Consider the following 20861-nt stretch of genomic DNA (forward strand, 5'->3'; position numbering starts at 1 on the left):
GAAAAAAAAAACCATTGTGATAAAGGAAAAGTGTGTAGTGTATATAATATGTAAAAAAGGCAAAAAAGAGTGAAAGATAATTACTTTTTCGTGAAAGAGAAGACACCTTAATAAAGATGGTTGGTGCTAAAGTTTAATTATGTTTTAGCATGAATTTAAGACTAAATGTTTGGGTAAAAAAGCACGTAGTAGGCAAAAGTCTAGTCTCTCACCGAAAGAGTCAAAAACGCATCCTCACAAGTCCAAAGCTAGTGAAGAAAATGATTAATGTCCTCACTTACCACTCGTAGTGGGTTGGTTCCAAAAATTTATTGCATAATTAAATTACGAAGACACATGGTGGGCAAACTGTACGGTATGTCAGTTCTGGAAAAATATTGACTATAAAACCATGTCACATGGTGCAATTACTTCTAGTTTTCTTGTGATATAAATGGTTGGTTTGCTGCTGGTGACAAGAGTTTATGATATATTTATGATGGTTTAATACTATTATTTTTTTATAAAGCAATATAAGACAATATAGTATACTCCTTTTATCACAAAAAAATTGAGGTTTTATTACTATATCGATATGTTTCTGAATTTCTTATTTGAAAATGGCCATCAAACTTTCCTACTCACTACTTATAACTAAGCGTGAGACTAATCTCCACTCAAAATATAATTATATATTTTTTCTTAAAATTTGTATTATTTCTTTTAGACCATAATTTGTAGGGACAGAGGGAGGGAGTGCTTATTTTGTTTATTTGGAAACACACTGCGCAAGTCCTTTTAGAAGGAACATATAATTCAAAATATATTACTACTATTTTATGAATAGACTAAATCGGTGAGTCTGTTGTGATGAAGAAGCTGAGGCCTCAAACATGGTGGAGCAAATTCATTTGGAACCATCCCACTCCCACCTAAGTTGTCTACGAGCACAAAGGACACGCTCGTCTCTTCTCTCATTGTTCAATTTCCCTTCATAAGTTGGGGGAGGGGGGTTTACTCACAAATTCCTGTCTTAAAATCCCTCCTTGGCTCTTACAGCTATCTTCCCTAGAGTTGTCTTCCTTCGTTCATAAAAAAAAAATTTAGAAGAAAATAATACTACGAGTTTTAAGAAAAAAATTGTTGAATGTATTGGGAGTGAAAAAAATTGTTGATTGTATTGAGAATGGTAAAAATGTGTTTTAATTAGTATTATGAGTGGTGAAAATGTGAAAAGTAAGGATAAACTAGATATTTATAAGTGGTGGGGTATAGCCCAATAATAGGTAGAAATTCTTTTGTGGACGTTCCAAAAAAGAAAAGTATAAAGTTCTTTTCTGGACGAGGTAGTATATCCTTATATTTTCGATCTCTTTCACATTCAATATTTACAAAAAAACTTATCTTACAAAATATTTACTCCCTCCGTCCCATTAAAGATGGTTCGTTTTTTTATTTTGGGTTATTCTACTAAAGATGACTCATTTCTCCCTAAAAAAAAAAGATGACTCATTTCCATAAAAGTCAATATTTTACTCTTGAAATTGTGTGAGCCATACAACTTTACCTAATTTACACATTCTCCTTAATTTTCGTGCCGGAAAAAAGTGGCACGTCTTCAATGGGACGGAGGAAGTATTAATTGTCTAAAAATCAACTTTAGTTAAGGATGAGCAAAATAATCGAAATTCAATAACCGAACCGATTCAAACCGAAATATTGAAATATGATTCAGTTTTTTGGATTTTTCGGTTTGGTTCGATTTTATTTTTCAAAAGAATTGATTTTTCGATTCGATTTGGTTTGGCTCTATAAAAATCAAACAAATCTGAGACTGAATTATATTATATAATATATATATATAACATGTATATATATACATATATATGTATATTTAATATTAAAATATATATATATATATGTATATATATTTAATATTAAATATACATATATATATATGTGTGTATATATATTTAATATTAAATATATATATATATATGTGTGTATATATATATATATAAAACATGTTTTAATTTTGATATTAAAACATGTATATATATATATATATGTATATAATTTTAATATTAAATACAATTTAATTTTTTTTACTTAATATTCAATTTTTTTTTTCAATTTTTTTTCAGTTTTTTCAATTTTTTTCGATTTGGTTCAATTTTAATTCTAAAAATTTTAGTTTATTCGATTCTGTTTATTCAGTTTGATTTGATTTGGTTTGGTTTTAACAAACAATCGAAGCAAAAACCGAATGCTCACCCCTTACTTTAGTGGATTTACTTTATATCTATCTTTCAACCATTTATTAAAACCCATACCGTTCAAACCATCCTACAATTTTGATAGATGGATGGAGTATTATGTTTTATTCGTTTTGTGTTATTTCTTTTACCACAAAAAAAAAATCTACCATCATTTCACCATCTTATTATATATTAATAAATTAATCAATCATAATTTCACCCCCTTGCCATAACTTATATATATAGGTAGAAAGGTAAGGTGAGGACGATATTTTTATGTGCGAAGTGTGAGAATATCGCACAACCCATATATTTCATGAATAAAATTTGATCAGAAAAAACAAATAAATATAACTCATGAACAATCTCATTAGTTGATTTTCAATCATATACATTTATTATATTTATTTGTTCATTTTTATCATCTCTTGTTCATAAATTTTATATGTTTGGTGCACGTACGTGTTCTTTGTTCTCACCAAAGGTACTAAATCTCATTTTTATACTCCATCCGTCCCATGAAGCATGATCCAGTTCTTTTCGACACGAGAATTAAGAAATTGGTATTTTGTATGTTAAGTGTGGTAGGTGAAAAAGTGAAAAGGTGAATAAAGGGTAAATTTTTTGTCATTTTTAGAAACAGGTCAAGCTTTGTGGGACAAACCAAAAAGAAAACTGGGTCATGCTTCGTGGAATGAAAGAAGTACAATATTTGTAAATACCTTGTACGATAGAAGACATTTCAATTAAATATATCATAGCTCTCAAACAAAGATGTGAAGTCTCAATATTTCTAAAAATATTAAGTATTGCTCCCTCCTTTTCATAATGTAAGTTTCTTTTGGACTTTCTCACACCTATTAATAAAAAAATTTATACCCAAATTAATCCTAATTAATAAAAATATAGATGACACAATTATTATTTAGTGGAAAACATAAAAAAAGCCTCATATAGTGATGAAATATAATGAGGACAGCTTTGTTATTATATACCAATACGTCACTTGAAATATAAATAACTAAAAAATGACAAAAACAACTTACATTATGAAAATAAAAAGTAAAAGGAGTAATATATATGATGTTTATATTTATTGATGACACAAAGTTTATATATCATTATGAATAAAAGATGTGAAGTCTCAATATTTCTAACAATGTAATATTACAACTTACATTATGAATAAAAGGAGTAAATAGGGTAAGTTATATTTACATAGGAGTTATTTTTAGTCCTATGTAAGTTATTTTTACATAGGGTAAGTTGTTTCCTTAGACACCAAAGTCAAAGGAGTAATATATTTGATGTTTATATTTATGGATGACACAAAGTTTAAGACTGGGATATGATTTAAAGCAGAAGAAATTAAGTGCGGTATTTACTTAGACTGATTTTATTTTCTTCTCTTTTATCTTTAGAAAAGAAAACGTGGGCCCTCCCTCATCAAAGCGCCAATACCATCATTTCCCTTGTCTATAAATACAAACAATTGGCAGTTTGATTAATGCCACCACACAATTAGTTCACACATCATATATAGCTAGTGAGTAAGAGAGAGAAGAAGATGGCTAAGGGAAGAGGCAGTGCGATAGTTGTTGCTATGGTGATAATGGGTATGCTTATGCTGCCTCATGTGGCGGAAGCCGCCACGTATGTGGTGGGCGGCGCCGGCGGCTGGACCTTCAACGTCGATGCTTGGCCCAAAGGCAAGCGCTTTAAGGCCGGTGATACCCTTGGTACGCGAAACCAACAATATATACACATAATAGTTTCTTGTTAACGTTGAATATTTTGTTACACTATGGTAATTAAAGTTATTCTATCTGCCACACGTCGATTTGATCATGATCCTGCGCTTTCAGTATGTAAATTTGGAGTATCCTTTTCACTTATAAGACCTTTTAAGAAAAGATGCGACTAATTATATAATATGGTACTTGCACGTGAGGCCGTGTTACAACCACTCTATCTGTCTCACATGGACTTAGGTTGAGCTCAATTCTAGTATTCCAATTTTAAGACCTTTTAAAAAAAGATGCGACTAATTCTAATATGATATCAATTTAGTAATGACTTGTCTTTTATATATGAAGAGCCTAAATCTAATGGTCCCCTGATGAGGCCTTTTAAATGTAAGAAATGACCAATATATTTAAAAGAGAATATATTACCAATTTTAATATGATATCAGAATATGCTAAAATTTAATGATGATTTATTCATTTATGTAATAGTTGTCGATGAGTTATACCGACCTACACGTGTGGGGCGTGTTAAAGCTACTCCGTTTGTTTCACATCAACTTAATAATGATCACATCTTTAATACATAAGATGAGTCTAATTCTAAGACGCCACTAACATTCGATTAAACGTTGAATACTTAATTTATACTTAAGTTTTATATTTTTTGGAAGTATTGATGGGAGGGAAAACGTCTTACCAAGTGATGCATGTTTTTGGTTTGTTACAGTATTCAACTACAATTCAGGGATCCACAATATGGTGGCGGTGGACAAGAAGAGTTACGATAGTTGCAGCGCCCCTTCGAGCGCCAAAGTTTATCAGAGTGGGAAGGATCAGATCAAGCTTAAAAAGGGACAGAGTTTCTTCATTTGCAGCATTGCTGGCCACTGCCAATCTGGAATGAAAGTTGCTGTCACTGCTTCCTAATTATACAATTATCCACTACTTGATGCAATAATACTAAATAACTATTAATCGACTTTACTTTTCCTTATGATTTTATGTCGATTCCATGGGATTTGAGGGATAGTTTGCATAATTAGTGGCCACCAAAATCCAAGTAAACCGGAAATATAAAGCAAATCGTGGAATTCGGATTAGTTGGTCAACAAAAAAAGGAAAAGACGATTCGATGATACCATTAAAATAATACTATAAAAATTCGCTTATAGGCATTGGGAATTCCCTATTAGTTTGAAAGAAAATGTGTCTAGTCCCTAGAGGGGCGTTTACACATGATTGATAAGATGTGCATCTTCAATCCCATTATTTCAATAGAATAAAAATCAAATAAAACTAATTTAAATGATAAAAATAATTAAGGATTTTGGGATATTCCAAAATTCAAATCCATCGAAGTAAACATGTAATTAATCTTATTATTTTTATCTATCAAGACTTATCCTGCAAAGTAAACGCCCCCTAAGAATATAATCATAGGAGGCATTCTTCATTGTCTATCTTGTAATAAACAAACGGGGAGTATATGTTATCTATATTGATATTATTGGAATTTTTTTATATTATCTCATGATATTTAGAGAAAAGAATAGTCAAGATATAATTTTGAGTTGTGTGTAGAGATAACAAACATATTAAAGTTAAAATAACTTACTTGTTGCATAGTAAAAAAATCTTGTAGCAAATTCTGCAATTGAATCCACTACTATGATATCCATGCGTATTGCAAATTTGATGCAAGAGCAATTTTTGGTGCACAATTCAATTTTCGAAAGCTTGAAAATCTCTTATTATATTCTATAGTACTCTAAGCATTTTTTTCTCTTGTGTTTCTGTAAATTCACATAACTAACAAAAGAAATATATTCCTATTCTTATAGAAGTAGTAGCCGCCTCTTTACCCTAAGTAAATCAGGCCGTGTCTTTCTTTTGTTTCCCATTAATTAATCCAATAGTCCAACTATTTATTAATTAACTAAAGCCCAAAATAATATTATCAAATATATCCGAATGTAGTCCATATATTTTTAAATTTCCCACTTAGACTAGCATTAGATCAAACATCATGCACTATCTTTGCACCCTTGAGCGGATGAACAATACACATAAAGTGTGACCTTATAGGTCTCCATTAACGACGATAATCTAATTAAACTTTACACAAAATTCTAGACTGCGTTGTGTAGCAAACTCGATATATGAAGAATGTTTATGTGGACTATGTAAACAAAAACATTTATGTGAGGATATAGTAACATACTTTTATTCACAAACCACTCGATTGAGCCTAAAATTTGCCATTGTTTCTTTCCAATAACTCAATCAATTTATTTCATCTTTATTAAATGACCTATATTGATCATGTTCAACTTTTTTAAGTTCAAACATATTAATTGCATTGGCCAGTGACTTAATGGTAAAATGATATAGAGAAAATGAGTGTTCTTCTCGAAATGTCAATCGAGGAATGAATTCTAATCTTAGCACAACTATCATATTCTCTTATATCCTTATATACCCAACACAACTTGTATCTACCCCTTCGGTTGGAGTGCAAGCAGTGTACTTGGTCAAAGTATATCATTTAATAAGTAAGATAAGTATTTTCCTCATGTCAAAGGACTGTCACAATCTCAGCACACCAATAATCATAGACACTAAAATAAATACTCCCTCCGTCCGCCAAGATTATGGCAATTTGCTTGGACACGAGATTTAATAAAATTGGTGATGATTTTGATGTAGTGAAGAAAGGGTCCCACTACTTTATGAGATGAGTGGTTGAGATTGAATTTTGAGTGATTTTTTTGTAAATAAAGAGTGTTAGTAAGGATAAAATATTAAAGAGGATGGTGGGACCATTGCCTTAAAAGGAAAGTGACATAATCTTGGCGGACGCCCGATATAGTAATTGTGACATAATCTTGGCGGGCGGAGGGAGTAATATATTGGTAGGGTATGCCAGAACTCTCTAAAGTATCCATGTATTTATCACGAGTATCAAATATCTCATAGTCATGATAACAACTACATTCTCTAAGAATGTGATACATATCGCTTGCCAATTTATAACATATCATCAATATATCAATCTTGATGATCCTTAGTTGGAGCGCTTCAAGAGTTATACTCTATTGCTAACCTCTCACTAAATTAGCAATAATATTAACTCATGGAAACATTTAAGTGAATGAAAACAAACAATCAAAGTAATCAATCAAATAAATGCATAATGTCATTACTGAAATCAAATGACTTAAATGTGATCAAGTAATATGTTTCAATACATATTATTTCTAGACATTATACTTTTACTCCTACTAAATAAAGTCAATCTCCAAGATATCCAATGCCCAAACACTCAAAGCGTCTGTTATGATTCACAATACATAACAGCTGATCAAAAGGAATAGTTATATCCTCTTATGTGGGAACTTGCTTTAACATAATCTCTTTTTCTAATATCGCTTAAAAATCTGTCAATGATGCTAAGCACACAAGACACACCCTGCGTAGTGAAAATCATGACATTTACGATCTATGTTGTTGTCATAGCGTAAGGATCATCTTTTGTGCGTTATATCTCATTGTTATTAGAGGAAAAATCTTCCTTGACAAATAGATGTCATATTCCATCGACAAATGTCCATTTCGGACTTCTCCATGGAGTAGCGTCTTACCATATTGTCTATGTAAGTGGATTGTGATAACTTAACAATCCATTAGCTCAAACTCACTAGATCTTAATCCTAAGTATATAATGAGCTTCACTCAAATCCTTCACCATAAAGGAACTTGACTAGTCTTTTACAGATTACATCATGGTTACAATATTTTTATTTTCAATGTCATTCATATATATATATAAAGTTGGTATCAAGTGAGAATTTAGGATTCTGTGACACCTAAGAACAATTATAGACCATTGATTATTGTTAATCCAATAGTTCTCATTAATAGATGATAATTAAAAATTATATTGCCTACCAAAATATAAGTTGTGATATTTATATATAAGGGTTAATAAGTAATTACATTTGTGAATAAAAAATGATAGATCTTAGAGATTTAATGAAATCCCTAAATTACCGCGTTGACTAAAGGGGAAGAATTGTTTGGGTAAATATTGTGTCTTTTCACCACACGTTTACCCTTTCATCTTCTTCTTTTTCCGTCTGCCATTATTGAGGAAGAAGAAGTTGTTCAAGCTCCAAGCTCCGGCGATTCATCCTCAGAGTACCGCTATTCATCTAAATTGGTCCAAGCTCCGACGATTGAACAAGGTTTGAGAAATTTCCGTCACTTTCGTCTGCCATTGCTTTGTTTTTTTTTTTGTTTTTTTTTTCCACAATCTATGTTTGGATGAACAAATGATTTGAACAAAACTTGCAAATCCGGTGATGTGGAGGTAGAATTGTTCATCTGCGTCGATTGTTTTGATTTTTTTTTTCAGTGGATTGTATGGAGATTTGGTAATATGAACATTATATCTCTATTTTTTGAAATCTTCGATGAATATATGTATTTGAAACCTGAGAAAGGGGGGTGATTTTTTGATTTGGTAATATGAACATTATATCTCTATTTTTTAATTTATTTACGGCAAGAAAATTTCATATTTTTTTTAGGATTGCGAAAAGGGTTTTCCAGACGATTTTTTTTCCGAAAATTTTGTGGTTTCCCACGAACTCTGGGATTTTGTTGGGAATGTTGTTGTCGTTACCATTTTAAGTTATACAAGAAGATTCGGCTGACATTTTCATCCTTGCAACTTATAATAATACTTTATAGCTCTTTAAGGGACATTCTATAATGTTGGTGGTCCCATAGGAATTTGTATGATTCAATGTAATGTATCTAGTTTTCAATAATTTTAATACTTTCATGTTTAATTAATTGTGCAGATGAGGATGGTGTCGGGTTTCACCGGGAAGAGAGCAGAAGGCCATTGTCGTAAGCGCAAATCTTGTTCATATGTTTATATTTGTTGTTCATATGTGTTTATGATACCGCTTGTTCATATCTCAATTCAAGTGTTGAATATAAAATAATTTACAAAATAAAAATGAAAACTGAGAACTACGTATATAATTAAGCAGCAAATGACAATGGAATTAACACATAATAATTCGATTACTAACCATCGTTAGACATTGTTCAATTGAGAAGAATATAATTGAAGCTCTACGGATGATTGTTATGCCAAAAACTAGGCGTGGGTTACAGAATGTTAATGGCTTCGGAAATTTTGGCAAACTGATTATTGATGAATAAAAGATAAAATCACAAAGATATGTTTGTTTGACCAAAATCTAAAATACCATAATTATGGGATATTATCTTGCATGAAATAAGGAAAGTAACGGGTTGTGAGAATTGAGGAAATACAACAATGCCCTTTAATGCCAAATTTAGAGGCTGATCGTGTATTCATCTGCCAGCCCCCATTGGATTCACAAAATCAATAGCTAGGATTAGTTTTTAGGTGTCACAAAAATATGACATTCTCACAGGATCCTCTCTCTCTCTCTCTCTCTCTCTATATATATATATATATATATATATATATATATATATATATATATATATATGGAAGGGCTACCGTGAGAGCACCTCTTAAATTAAGAAATAAGAACTAGGAAAAATGTATGAAATTTATGTAGAACATGTATGAATTTGCTGTATAAAGGTATGAATTGCGAAACATAAATTTTTGCTACCTTTAGGATTCGAACTCAGGACCACGAATTCATCCAACATGATGATGAATCAACCGTAGATCTTGATGATCTAAGGGCTAAAAATGATTCTTATTTTATATCTGAAGAAGTGTACTTATTTTAGCCCTCCCCTATATATATATAGGGGTGGACTAAAATAAAAACACATTTTACATCATGGTTACATCAAGGAACTATTTTTAGCCCTTAGGTCATCAACATTTACAGTTGATTCATCACCTTGTTGGATGAATTTATGGTCTCGAATCTCATAGGTAACAAAAAAATTAGTTTTCGCAATTCATATATTTACACATAGCATTCATACGTGTTCTGCACAGAATTCATACACTTTAGGTAGTTCGTATTTTATATGTTAAGAAGTGTTTATACCGTAGCCCTCCCCTATATATATATAACCATTCCCTTAGGTAGTATATAGAACCAAATAAGGACCACACATTTTCTTCATGTGGAGCACTAAGGGAGTGACACGTGGCAAGAAGTTTCCAATGCCTTCTAATGCAAAATCTGCGCAGGGATAAAAACGGATTATAATTTTTGAATAATTAAAAAAAAACTTTATTTTTTATTTTTTATTATATATATATAGTTTAAAAACTAACATATTTTTCATGCATATTATTATATAGAAACATGCATAACTTTACACAAAAAATGGCATTTTTACCGCCCCCACCCCACGAACCACCCCCAACCCTCCCCCCACCCCCCACTAATTTTTTTTTTTTTGAAATTTTTATTTTTTTTGCACGCTTCATTAACACCAAATACATGGTTCTGTTTTATAATATGCATTTTTCAATTTTGAAATATGTAGGGTTTAGTGACACAATATGTATGGCATTTCTTCCCCCCCCAACCCCCCCACCCCTCCCCTCCCCCCCCCCCCCCCCACCCACCACCCATTTTATTAAAAAAATTAATTTTTTTTATTGTCGAAAATTCATTTTTTTGCAGGCTTCATTAACACAAGATGCATGGTTCAGTTTTATGATTTGCATTTTTCTGTTTTGTACTCCCTCCGTCCGCCAAGATTATGTCACAATTACTATATTGGGCGTCCGCCAAGATTATGCCACTTTCCTTTTATGGCAATGGTCCCACCATCCTCTTTAATATTTTATCCTTACTAACACTCTTTATTTACAAAAAAACCACTCAAAATTCAATCTCAACCACTCATCTCATAAAGTGGTGGGACCCTTTCTCTACTACATCAAAATCATCATCAATTTTATTAAATCTCGTGCCCAAGCAAATTGTCATAATCTTGGCGGACGGAGGGAGTAATATGCAAGGTCGTTGATAAAATAAGCATGATATTTTTCACCACCGAACATGCATATTGTAAATCAGAACAATGCGTATTATTAAAACTGAACCATGCATCTCGTGTCAATGAATCCTGCAAAAAAATAAATTTTCGATAAAAAATAAAATAAAAAAGAAATTAAAAAAAATGGTGTGTGGGTGGGGGTGACAAGAAATACCATGCATATTGTATCAGGAAACCATGCACATTGCAAAACAGAACACTGCATCTCATGTTAATGTAGTCTACAAAAAAATAAATTTTTGACAAAAAAAATTTAAAAAATTTAATTTTTTTTTTGGGAGGGCGGTTGAGGGGAGTGGTGCGAGGGGGAGGGGATGGGGGGCTGGGGTGGACGGGGGCAAAAAAATCCGATTTATCACATTTTTGTGTGTAAAATAATGCAAGGATATGTGTAATAATATGTATGAAAATATGTAAGTTTTTTTTTTAAAGTCAAAAATTAAAAAAATACTCCCTCCGTCCCATTAAAGTCGGCTACATTCATTTCGGCACGGAGATTAAGAAATGTATTGTTATGAGTTAATTAAGTGGTCCATATTTTTAAATGACTTTTGTTTATCTTAATGGTTTAATTAGTAAATCTGCCAACAACCACCACAAATCTGCCAGCAACTCGCCGCCGCCGACGACCGGCGACCGGAGCACCACCACCACCGACCGCAAGCACCACCACCACCACAAATCTTCTGACCGGAGCGCAACCACCACCACAAATCTTGCAAAAATCTTGATGATTCTGCCATCCTCCACCATCACTAGCACCACCAAAAATCTTCTGATCGGTGCACCACCAGTGTTAGGTCTGGAGGGTCTCGAATAGGTGTATTGGGGGGGGTGACACGCACCCGTCGTGCGGTGCGGACAAAATACTTGTGTATGCCCGATACAGACAATACACGCTCCTACTTCTCACAACAAGAATCAAGTCTTAGTGGCAAGTGTAGGGTCGAATCCCACAGGGAGTGAGGAACTACTTTGTTCTCCAACGACAAACTGAGGTGTCACAGGTCTCAATCTGTATACTCTGCACAAGAAAATAACAAGATCAATAATAACAAATGGGTGAGGTTATTCGGTTAGGTTATAACTGTTGTCAACATTCGTTTCGGTCATAGGCATACTGATGATCCGTCCATGGTCCATATAAACCCGAGGCGCGGCCCAAAGACATTGGGGCGTTTCAAGGGTCTATACTTCACACTTGGGATGGTTGAGCTCATTGTAGTCACTTGGTCCGAAGATCACACATTTCCCGGTCACAAGGCAGTGCTCCACTCCTCCTTAGATAGTAGTCATACCCGTTACTCACCAAGTATGACCCTCACCAACCTTCTCTCCCGAAGTCCCCAACTCTGCACTTTGAGTGACACATGCCTCCTGGACACAACCATTTCCGGCTTGTTAGCCGACCAGTCATAGACATGCTACGGCGCAGAAGTTGCCTTCCTCGTTTGATAACCATGGCTTGATGCCTCGTCACAGTTGATGGATAGTCTCTAGAGAAGCTCAAGACTGAGGAAAGTCAGTGTATCCCATCAATCCTTTCCCCACCTTCCGGATCTACAACGCCTTTTATTGACGCTGTTCAGCTACTCGGTCTTGGGTATACCGGTTGTCACGCCCTGGTATACCCTGGCCTTTGCTTGACACGGACAGCGTTTTATCGAACGGAGATCACCCGTCAGGCCCCTATTGTCCATGGTTTGGCACAGATCCATCCGGAACCACGAGACTCAACCGAAAGAACAAATGCCTCACGAATATTTACATGTTGACAACAATTATTTCCACCCCTAAAACCTCACCTAGGGAACTACTCACACATAACAGAATTCATAAATGCGAAATGAATAAAACACATCATGTAACAAAAGGAAAATACTTGATTAATAGAAATGATACCTACGGCCTCGAGCCTTGAATCTTGTTCGAATGAAAACACAACGGAAACATGAAACAGTGCTGGAATATAAATTATTTTGGATGCCACACGCGGCGGAATTGGAATAGTAAAACTAAATAAAACAAGAGTTTAAAAGTGCCAAGAAGTTCTTTCACGCTGCACATCCTCCTCCTTTTATACTGTCGAATGGTGAAGGTCTAACCCGCCCTAGCTGCGCCAGCTTCATATCTTCATCAAGATCTTCTTTCCTTCTTTAGCTCAATCCTTGATTGATCCGATTGAAGATAGCTTCCAGCTGCTTGCTGTGGTCAACCTTTCCCTTTCTTCAGATTCTTCTAGCTTCTTCTTCCTTCTTCCATTCGCTTCCTCCAATTCCCGAGATTTACTTTCCTTTCCTGGCTTTGGCTGTCTGCTTCTCATTGTAGTGGTCAGACGAATTGCTTCATTTGGTTTGATTCATACCAGGTGGGTTGCTTCAGGTTCCCATGCCCCAAGTTAGACTGGAGAGGTACTGCAGTCGAAGCTCCATGCTGGTAAACATGACATTGCAATCTGGGCCTGATAATGCCCACTCTACTGGACCTTCCTTCTGTTTCCACTCTACTGGACCTTCCTTCCTCAACAACTTCATTCTCCACTGGACAGACCTGAACTGACACGAATAAAGAGAAAAAAGAGGGCCAAATGGCCTAAAAGTCGAAGACGCATCAGGGGGAAAATACACCTATAGGCTATTTTTAAGAAAACAGAGGGATCTCAAGATAGAGATCAAAACGAAACTTTACACGCAAACTTAGACGCCTGTTTACTGAAAAGAGTTTTGACCAAACAGGGTTGACGACTGATACTGAAATACTCTTCAGTAATGAGTTATCAGTTAAGTTATTAGAACTTAGCTGATGCACGTTAAGGCTTCAGTCGAGTTTGCTGAAATAGAGATGTTACAAGTCTTCCTGACTATCAGAGGATAGATCAGTTAGACTGATAACATACGCATCGGAAATACTTTTGTTTCGTAATAGCCTGTGTTGAGCACGTTGTTAGTCTTAGGTTTCTCTTTGCATTTAATCAGTATTCAGTTTATCAAATGTAAGAACACAAGTAGGAATGTAAAACTAAAAGCTGTAAATAACACAAAGATTTTTACGTGGTTCGGAAAACACTTCCTACATCCATGGTCGATTGATCAGACCAAAAACTTTACTCTGCAAGTGCTTACGGGTGCACTGTAAACCTATCCGTGTGCTTAGCCGGGTGCACACAACCGAATCAACTGAAGATCCAATCTTTAGTACCAACACTTCACTTGCGTTGGATTTCTCACTCCTAGCACGAACTGGCACTAGGATCTCACGGAGTCAGAGTACCTTCCTGAACTCCTTTTCAACTCAAACACTCGATTCTATCGGTCGAATGGAGGTTTGAAATCTTGCCAACTAAACTTCAAAGAACAAGTTCTTTGGAGTTAGTTTTGACCTAGGCTCTGGGTAAACAGAGGTTTGCCTAAGGTCTAAGAGAATGTATGTAATCAGCAGTGACTGATTTTTGGCTTTGGTATTCTCTTCTTCGATTCAAGCTTTGGAGAGGTTAAGCTTTGGCTGAGAAATAATTTTGGCAGAGTTTCAGCTTATGTCGTTGAATCGGTGAAGATTGAAGTGATCCTCGAGCGCTATTTATAGGAGAGGTCTTGAATAGATCCATTGGCGGAGAACGTCTTCAAGATTTCTTCCGTTGGAGAGCTTTTTGAATTTGGGCTGAGGTTTCAATCTTTGAGGTTCCTTGTTTGGTGAGAATGGCTATGTTGAAGAGCAGGAGATGCGATGTCTCTGATAAAGTAGCCACCAAATAGGAATGACCTCTGCAGAGAAAGGAGGATTCTGAGATCTCTGCATTTAATGCGGCTGTACTTTTGGAGTACGTGGCTTCCTTTGAACGTTGGAGGTTCAGTCTGAGAAAGAATGTTTAACTGATACTTGATAGTATCAGTCCGTCCGCTAAATCCACGTGGCACGCATTAAGTAATCAGTTCCAGACTAATTCTTCAACTGATACTTTAGTTGGTAACTTCAGTCTTCAGTCCTTCGTCCTTCAGTTTTCAGTCTTCAGAACTGCAAACTAAACTAGAAAAGAACTCTAACACTTGAGTTCGAACAGTTCTAGTCTATTACAATTAAGGCTTATGGATTTTGGTATCATCAAAACATGGATTAGGATATTCCATTAAGTTCCCAACAACCACCACTACCACCACAAATCTTGCAAAAATCTTCAAGAAATGAAAAGGAGAAGAGGAGATCTAAAACCAGAATCAACGATCGGCGAGCTTCGAACTCGACGATTCCACCATCCTCCGCCTTCTTCCTCACCGTCGGATCGCATACTCGAACAACCACCACCACCATCGACGCCAACAACCACCACCACCACCACCATCGCCAACAACTCGCCGTCGCCGACGACCGGAGAACCACCACCACCATCGACACCAACAACCACCACCCTCAATCTCCAAACCCTAAAAATTCAAAATTTCCCCTCAATCTCCAAATCCGAAGGAAGCGGCGCTGCCTAGAGAGGTAAATCGGCGGCGGTGGCAAAGCCTTAGCCACAAATCGAAGAGGCAGGCGATTGGAGAGGCGGAGCGGCGGAGAGGCAAACCCAGAACGGCCAAACTAGAGCAAACCCGCGCTGCCGACGAGGTGGGCGGCGGAGCCTTCAGAGAGAGGGAGATAGAGATCTGCTTCAGTGAGGGTGTTGTGTTTTTGGAGGGAGAAGAGGTGAGAGACGAGAGACGGAGTTGAAAGGGTGGCCGGCGGTCGTTGCAGATGGCGGTGTTCTCCGCTGGGGAATAAGGGGGCGGCGTCAGTGGTGCTGTTGTGCGCGTGTGTGCGTGCAACGAGAGAGACAGAGGGAGAGAGCGAAGACGAGGGAGAGGGAGGTGAAGGGAAGGGACGGCGGCCGGCCGTCGGTGCTGTTGTCGGCCGTCGGAGAAAAAGAGATAAGGGAGATTTAAAGAGGCGGTGCTGTTGTGTGTGTGTGTGTGTTTTTATTTATTGAGGATTTAGATTTAAGTAGTAGAAGTTTTAATTAAATTAATTAATTGAGCTTAATTAAATTAAATGTTTCTATATTTAGAAAGTGGCCAACTTTAATGGGACAACCAAAATGGAAATGTGGCCAACTTTAATGGGACGGAGGGAGTATATATTTTTTTAATATTCGATTTTTTATTTCCAATTTTACCCATGCACGAATTTTGCATTGGAAGGCCTTGGGCCTTGGGCCTTCTGCCACGTGTCATTCCCTTAGTGCTCCACATGAAAAAAAAAATGTGTGGTCCTTATTTGGATCTATATATATATATATATATATGGAATGGATCATGTAAATACACCCCCTTATAATAGTATATAGTATCTAGCGGATTAGCCATACAATGGGCGCCACGTGGAAGCAACGTCCCAAAACCTTCCAAGGCAAAAAACATGGAGGGGTAAAATAGTATGCTCGGAATTTAATTTTTAATTTTTATTTTTTAAAAATTTTATTATTATTATTATATATTATTTTTACTAAAAAATTATTTTTTTCCTATGACCGTCGTCAAAATTAAGCATGTATTAAACACTAATATGCATAAAGTTAAACACAAATATGCATGACGCTGAATAGAAATATAGATGAGAAAGTATCAGTATATGACCCATCTGAAAAAAGTATGATCCGTCATATGACCAGTAGCGAGAGCTACCTGACGGTGTCGCATAGTACTATGGATATAATTCAACACGAATATGCATATAGAAAAATATAGATATGCATAACGTTACACACAAATATGCATAACATTATTCGACAGTGACACACCAGAGGGTTTGCATACGATACTTTCTCATGCATATTTCTATTCAACCTTATGCATATTTGAGTTTATGTTTATGCATATTGGTGTACAATTATATGCATAATTTTGACGACGCCCGTGAGAAAAAAATGGATTTTCGGTATAATTTTTTTTTAATTTTCAAAATGACTATTTTAACCCTTTGTGTTTTTTGCCTTATAAGACTTTGGATGGTCTTGTGAGGCTGATGCCACGTGGCACACTTCTAGTGCACCACGTGACCTCATTATGTGGTTCAGATTTGGACATATATACTATGAGGGGAGTGGATACAACAAAATTCCACCCCTATATATATGGGTTAATTCACTCTAAATCCTTAAACTATAGTCATCTTCCGTTTTTTCCCTCAATCTTTGAACTTCCCATAAAAAACCCCCAACTTTCAAATTTTCCTAATTTTCTCATGACGGATTTTCTGGCCAAATCCGGAGTCGAAATTTTCCTATGTGGCGCCAACTCTTAATATGTGGCAATACCCTCAGATCTAGACGGCGCCAACATGTTCTATTAATGCCAAATCAGCCTATACCACCACCCAACCACCACCTCCCAACTCATTTGGCGGACATCCCCTCAAATCTAGACGGCGGAGGGCGCTCAGCAAGAGATCCCCTCAGATCCAGATCTAGGGTTTCTATCTCGCCAAGCCGCCATCACTCCAACTCACCGCAGCGTCGTCACGGTGCGTCGCCGTCGCACGAACACCATAGAACTCAGATTGGGTTTTCCACTGCAAATCAGAATTCCCGTCATCCGCCTCCTTTCCTGGCGCACCAAATCCATCCACCACTGAACAAATTCACGCCACCATGATGAGCCTGCTAAATTCACGCCACCGCCCTGGACTCCAAAAGCCGAAGGAGGAGACGTTGTACGACTGCGCTATCTTCGAGCTTTGGTAGAGAGAGAGAACAGATAGACAAATGTGACCATGGTGGCTAACGACCGTCAGCATCACTAGAGAAGCCGCAGCGACGGATTGTGGTGGGGAAAGATGAGAGAGTGACCTTGTAGAGAGAGAAAGAGGGGAAAATATGAGAGAGAATGCTTTGCTTAATTAATGTAATTAGTTGGCGCCACGTATTGCCACGTATAGGGTGATTTGGCATTAATAGAACACGTTGGCGCCACATAGGAAAATTCCGACTCCGGATTTGGCCGGAAAACCCGTCATGGGAAAATTAGGAAAAATTGAAAGTTAGGGATTTTTTGTAGGAAGTTCAAAGATTGAGGGAAAAAATGGAAAATGACTATAGTTTAAGGATTTAGAGTGAATTAACCATATATATATATATATATATATATATATATATATATATATATATATATATATATAGGGGTGCATTCAACAAGAAAAACCCTTAGCTTTAGAATAAAGAAACAATCTAGAGCATTCATTTAATCTCATCCAACGGTTCTGATGTTTTTCGAACCAGAATTTTAGTAATTAAGAATAACTTAGAAAATTAATTTTATACGTGTTAGGGCTACAAGAGTCAATTTCATTTCTTCATGTATATGAGATTCTAATCAAATCCCGATATTCTCTCACATTGTATATGATGATCCACAGCGATTTCTACGAATTTTATCCATAATTTTGTTCAATGGGAATTGTTTTATTATATTTGTTTCATCTTCCAATTTTTGTTCGACAGATATGATCACTATTTTATTAGCAACAAAAATACCGCAACTAACACGGTGTAATCGTAGCACAGAAATAGCAAGCAGAGTATCGTATCCACAGAGACTGTAAAACGAAATTACTTTCTCTATCTCCTAAACAGACTCTCACAGTATGCAGGTAAACGAAAGCAGGAAGGTTTAATTAACTTAAACTAAAACGCAAATAACAATAATTAAAAACACGTAGGAAAATTCGAATATTAAAAGACAACTGATCCTAGGGTAGTAAATTCATTAACTAAATCCACATAATAAATCTATTAATCCTATGTACCAGTTTAATCCAGTTATGATGAGAGATCACTTAATTAATCAATCACTCTCGCTAGAGCAGCAACGATCGTAGATTAGTAAATTATCTATCTCCGTTAGGTCACAAGAAAATCTACTAACTCCCAATAGCTCCTAAGAATAGCTCCCTATGATCCACCTATCTCCGCTAGGTCTCAAGGTTAAAATCATATCATACATTCCTAAATCCGCTAAACAGTTATCTCCGCTAGGTCTCAAACCGAATAGCTAAACATGCAAACTATTGATCAGATAATTCACAAGAAATTAAGCACCAGGAATTATGAATCATAAACTGGAAGGCACAAAGGTATTAACAAATAAATCACATAAATTCAATCAACTATTTACAAACCCTAGAATCAGCTAAAGGGAACTAGCCATACATAGCAAAAGAAAGCATAAACATAATTAAAAAGAAAGCAATAATAAAAACTAAATTGTATAAAAACCGAATGAGAACGATTGTAGCGGCTTGAATCTTCAATCTTGATCCAAGCCTTTAAAACTAGAAAGCAATAAAATTCTAAAAGCTAGAAAACTGAAAAATAAAGTTTGGGAACCCTGAATAGGTGCAAGGAAGACCTATATATAGTACCAGGGTAAACTACAGAGTTTGAGCTCGAAAAGACTTTGAAAAACGAATAAAAAATGCAAAATAACGGACTGACGGCGACCCCGCGGCGGGCAGGCGACGGTCGCCGCCTTCTTCACAATTTTTCCACTGCGCGCGGCGGGCGCCGCCTGATCGCCAGCCACGCCGATTTCTCGGCGGGCTGAGCGGCGGGCGCCGGCTGCTTCCTTAAATTCCTCCATCAGCCGGCGGTCGCCGGCTGGGTCGCCGGTTGATCGCCGGCAGCTCCGTTTCTTCATTTTTCTCGAGCTCTTCAAGCTCGTTTCGTCGATTTTTGCATCCGAAACACTAGTAACTTGATATTTGGATCTTCAACATCCATATGTAGCTTTCAAAACACTCAAACCTAAAGCAAAATAACCAAAACCATACCCAAAAGTAATATCACAAAAGAATATGAAACTTAAACCAAATGATATCACAACCAAGCATAATTCTAGCACTTTAAACTCTTAAACACTCCTAAAAATAATGCAAAATGAGTGTTTATCAACTCCCCCAAACTTACATCATTGTTCATCCTCGAATAATGGAAAGAATAAACTCAATAAACACGAATGGGCAGAAATCTAGCTCATCGATGCCTCCGAATAATAAAGAATGATAGAATTCTCAAATCCTCAATAATTAAGCACAAAATTCACCAATAAACACAACCTATAGCAAAATCAACCTTGACATTCCAAACAATTGAATCTCACAAGGTATGTGTATCACTCAACTCTCAATTTGATGGAATATATAGGACGTGTATGCTCTCATCAAATTCAATGCAATGCAGATCTCTTACCATAGGCTTGCCAATCGTCTACAATCTCCATCGCTAAAAGTGTGCCAGGACTAAGATCAAAAAGGTCTTTTTCTTCGGGTTATAATGTAGGGACATTGGTTAAGGTAGGGAAATATAGTCTAAGTGACTCAAATAAATCAAGAACACCAACCTTATGACTTCACTAATCAAGCATGGAATAAATTCCATCTTCCACCCAACTATATCACCATAAACAACACAACTCAAGGGATTTAATCATCACAATACAGAACTAAACACTCTTTTATGCTCTCAATTTATTTCCAACACACAAAGTCGATTTTCTAACAAATTTCTCAATGTACACTCGACTTCACTTTTTTTTTTCTTTTTCTTTTTTTTTCTCAACAACTTTTTTTTTTATTTCCACAACTTTTCTAGAGCTTATAAGAGTAAATAGTAACACAAATGCATCCCTTCTTTTTCACAACCCACTATGAATATTCACCACACAAAGATCCCCATATACTTCATCACCCCCTATCATCCGGCTAAAGAATAAAAGCTAAATAGGCTCAAAGTGGATAACAAAGGATATTTTTTTTTCAAGGATAGTGTTTGGGAAAAATTGTAGGTAACAAAAGATGGCCTAAAATCATC

The 20861-nt window shown here is 35.9% G+C and overlaps 1 protein-coding gene and 1 long non-coding RNA gene across 2 annotated transcripts; both read left to right on the forward strand.

The window, feature by feature from the left end:
* The first annotated feature begins 3732 nt into the window (after positions 1-3732).
* LOC131019376 (basic blue protein-like) lies at positions 3733-4979 on the forward strand. The gene is made up of 2 exons (XM_057947914.1): positions 3733-3976; positions 4713-4979. The coding sequence occupies exons 1-2, from the start codon at positions 3805-3807 to the stop codon at positions 4910-4912; spliced, it is 372 nt and encodes a 123-aa protein (XP_057803897.1). The 5' UTR covers positions 3733-3804; the 3' UTR covers positions 4913-4979.
* Positions 4980-7913: 2934 nt separating this feature from the next.
* Positions 7914-13823, forward strand: LOC131019377 (uncharacterized). The gene is made up of 3 exons (XR_009100223.1): positions 7914-8229; positions 8851-8899; positions 11603-13823. It is a non-coding gene; the product is annotated as an uncharacterized LOC131019377 (long non-coding RNA).
* Positions 13824-20861: the final 7038 nt, after the last annotated feature.

This window comes from Salvia miltiorrhiza, chromosome 4 (assembly GCF_028751815.1).
Source record: "Salvia miltiorrhiza cultivar Shanhuang (shh) chromosome 4, IMPLAD_Smil_shh, whole genome shotgun sequence".
NCBI lineage: Eukaryota > Viridiplantae > Streptophyta > Magnoliopsida > Lamiales > Lamiaceae > Salvia > Salvia miltiorrhiza.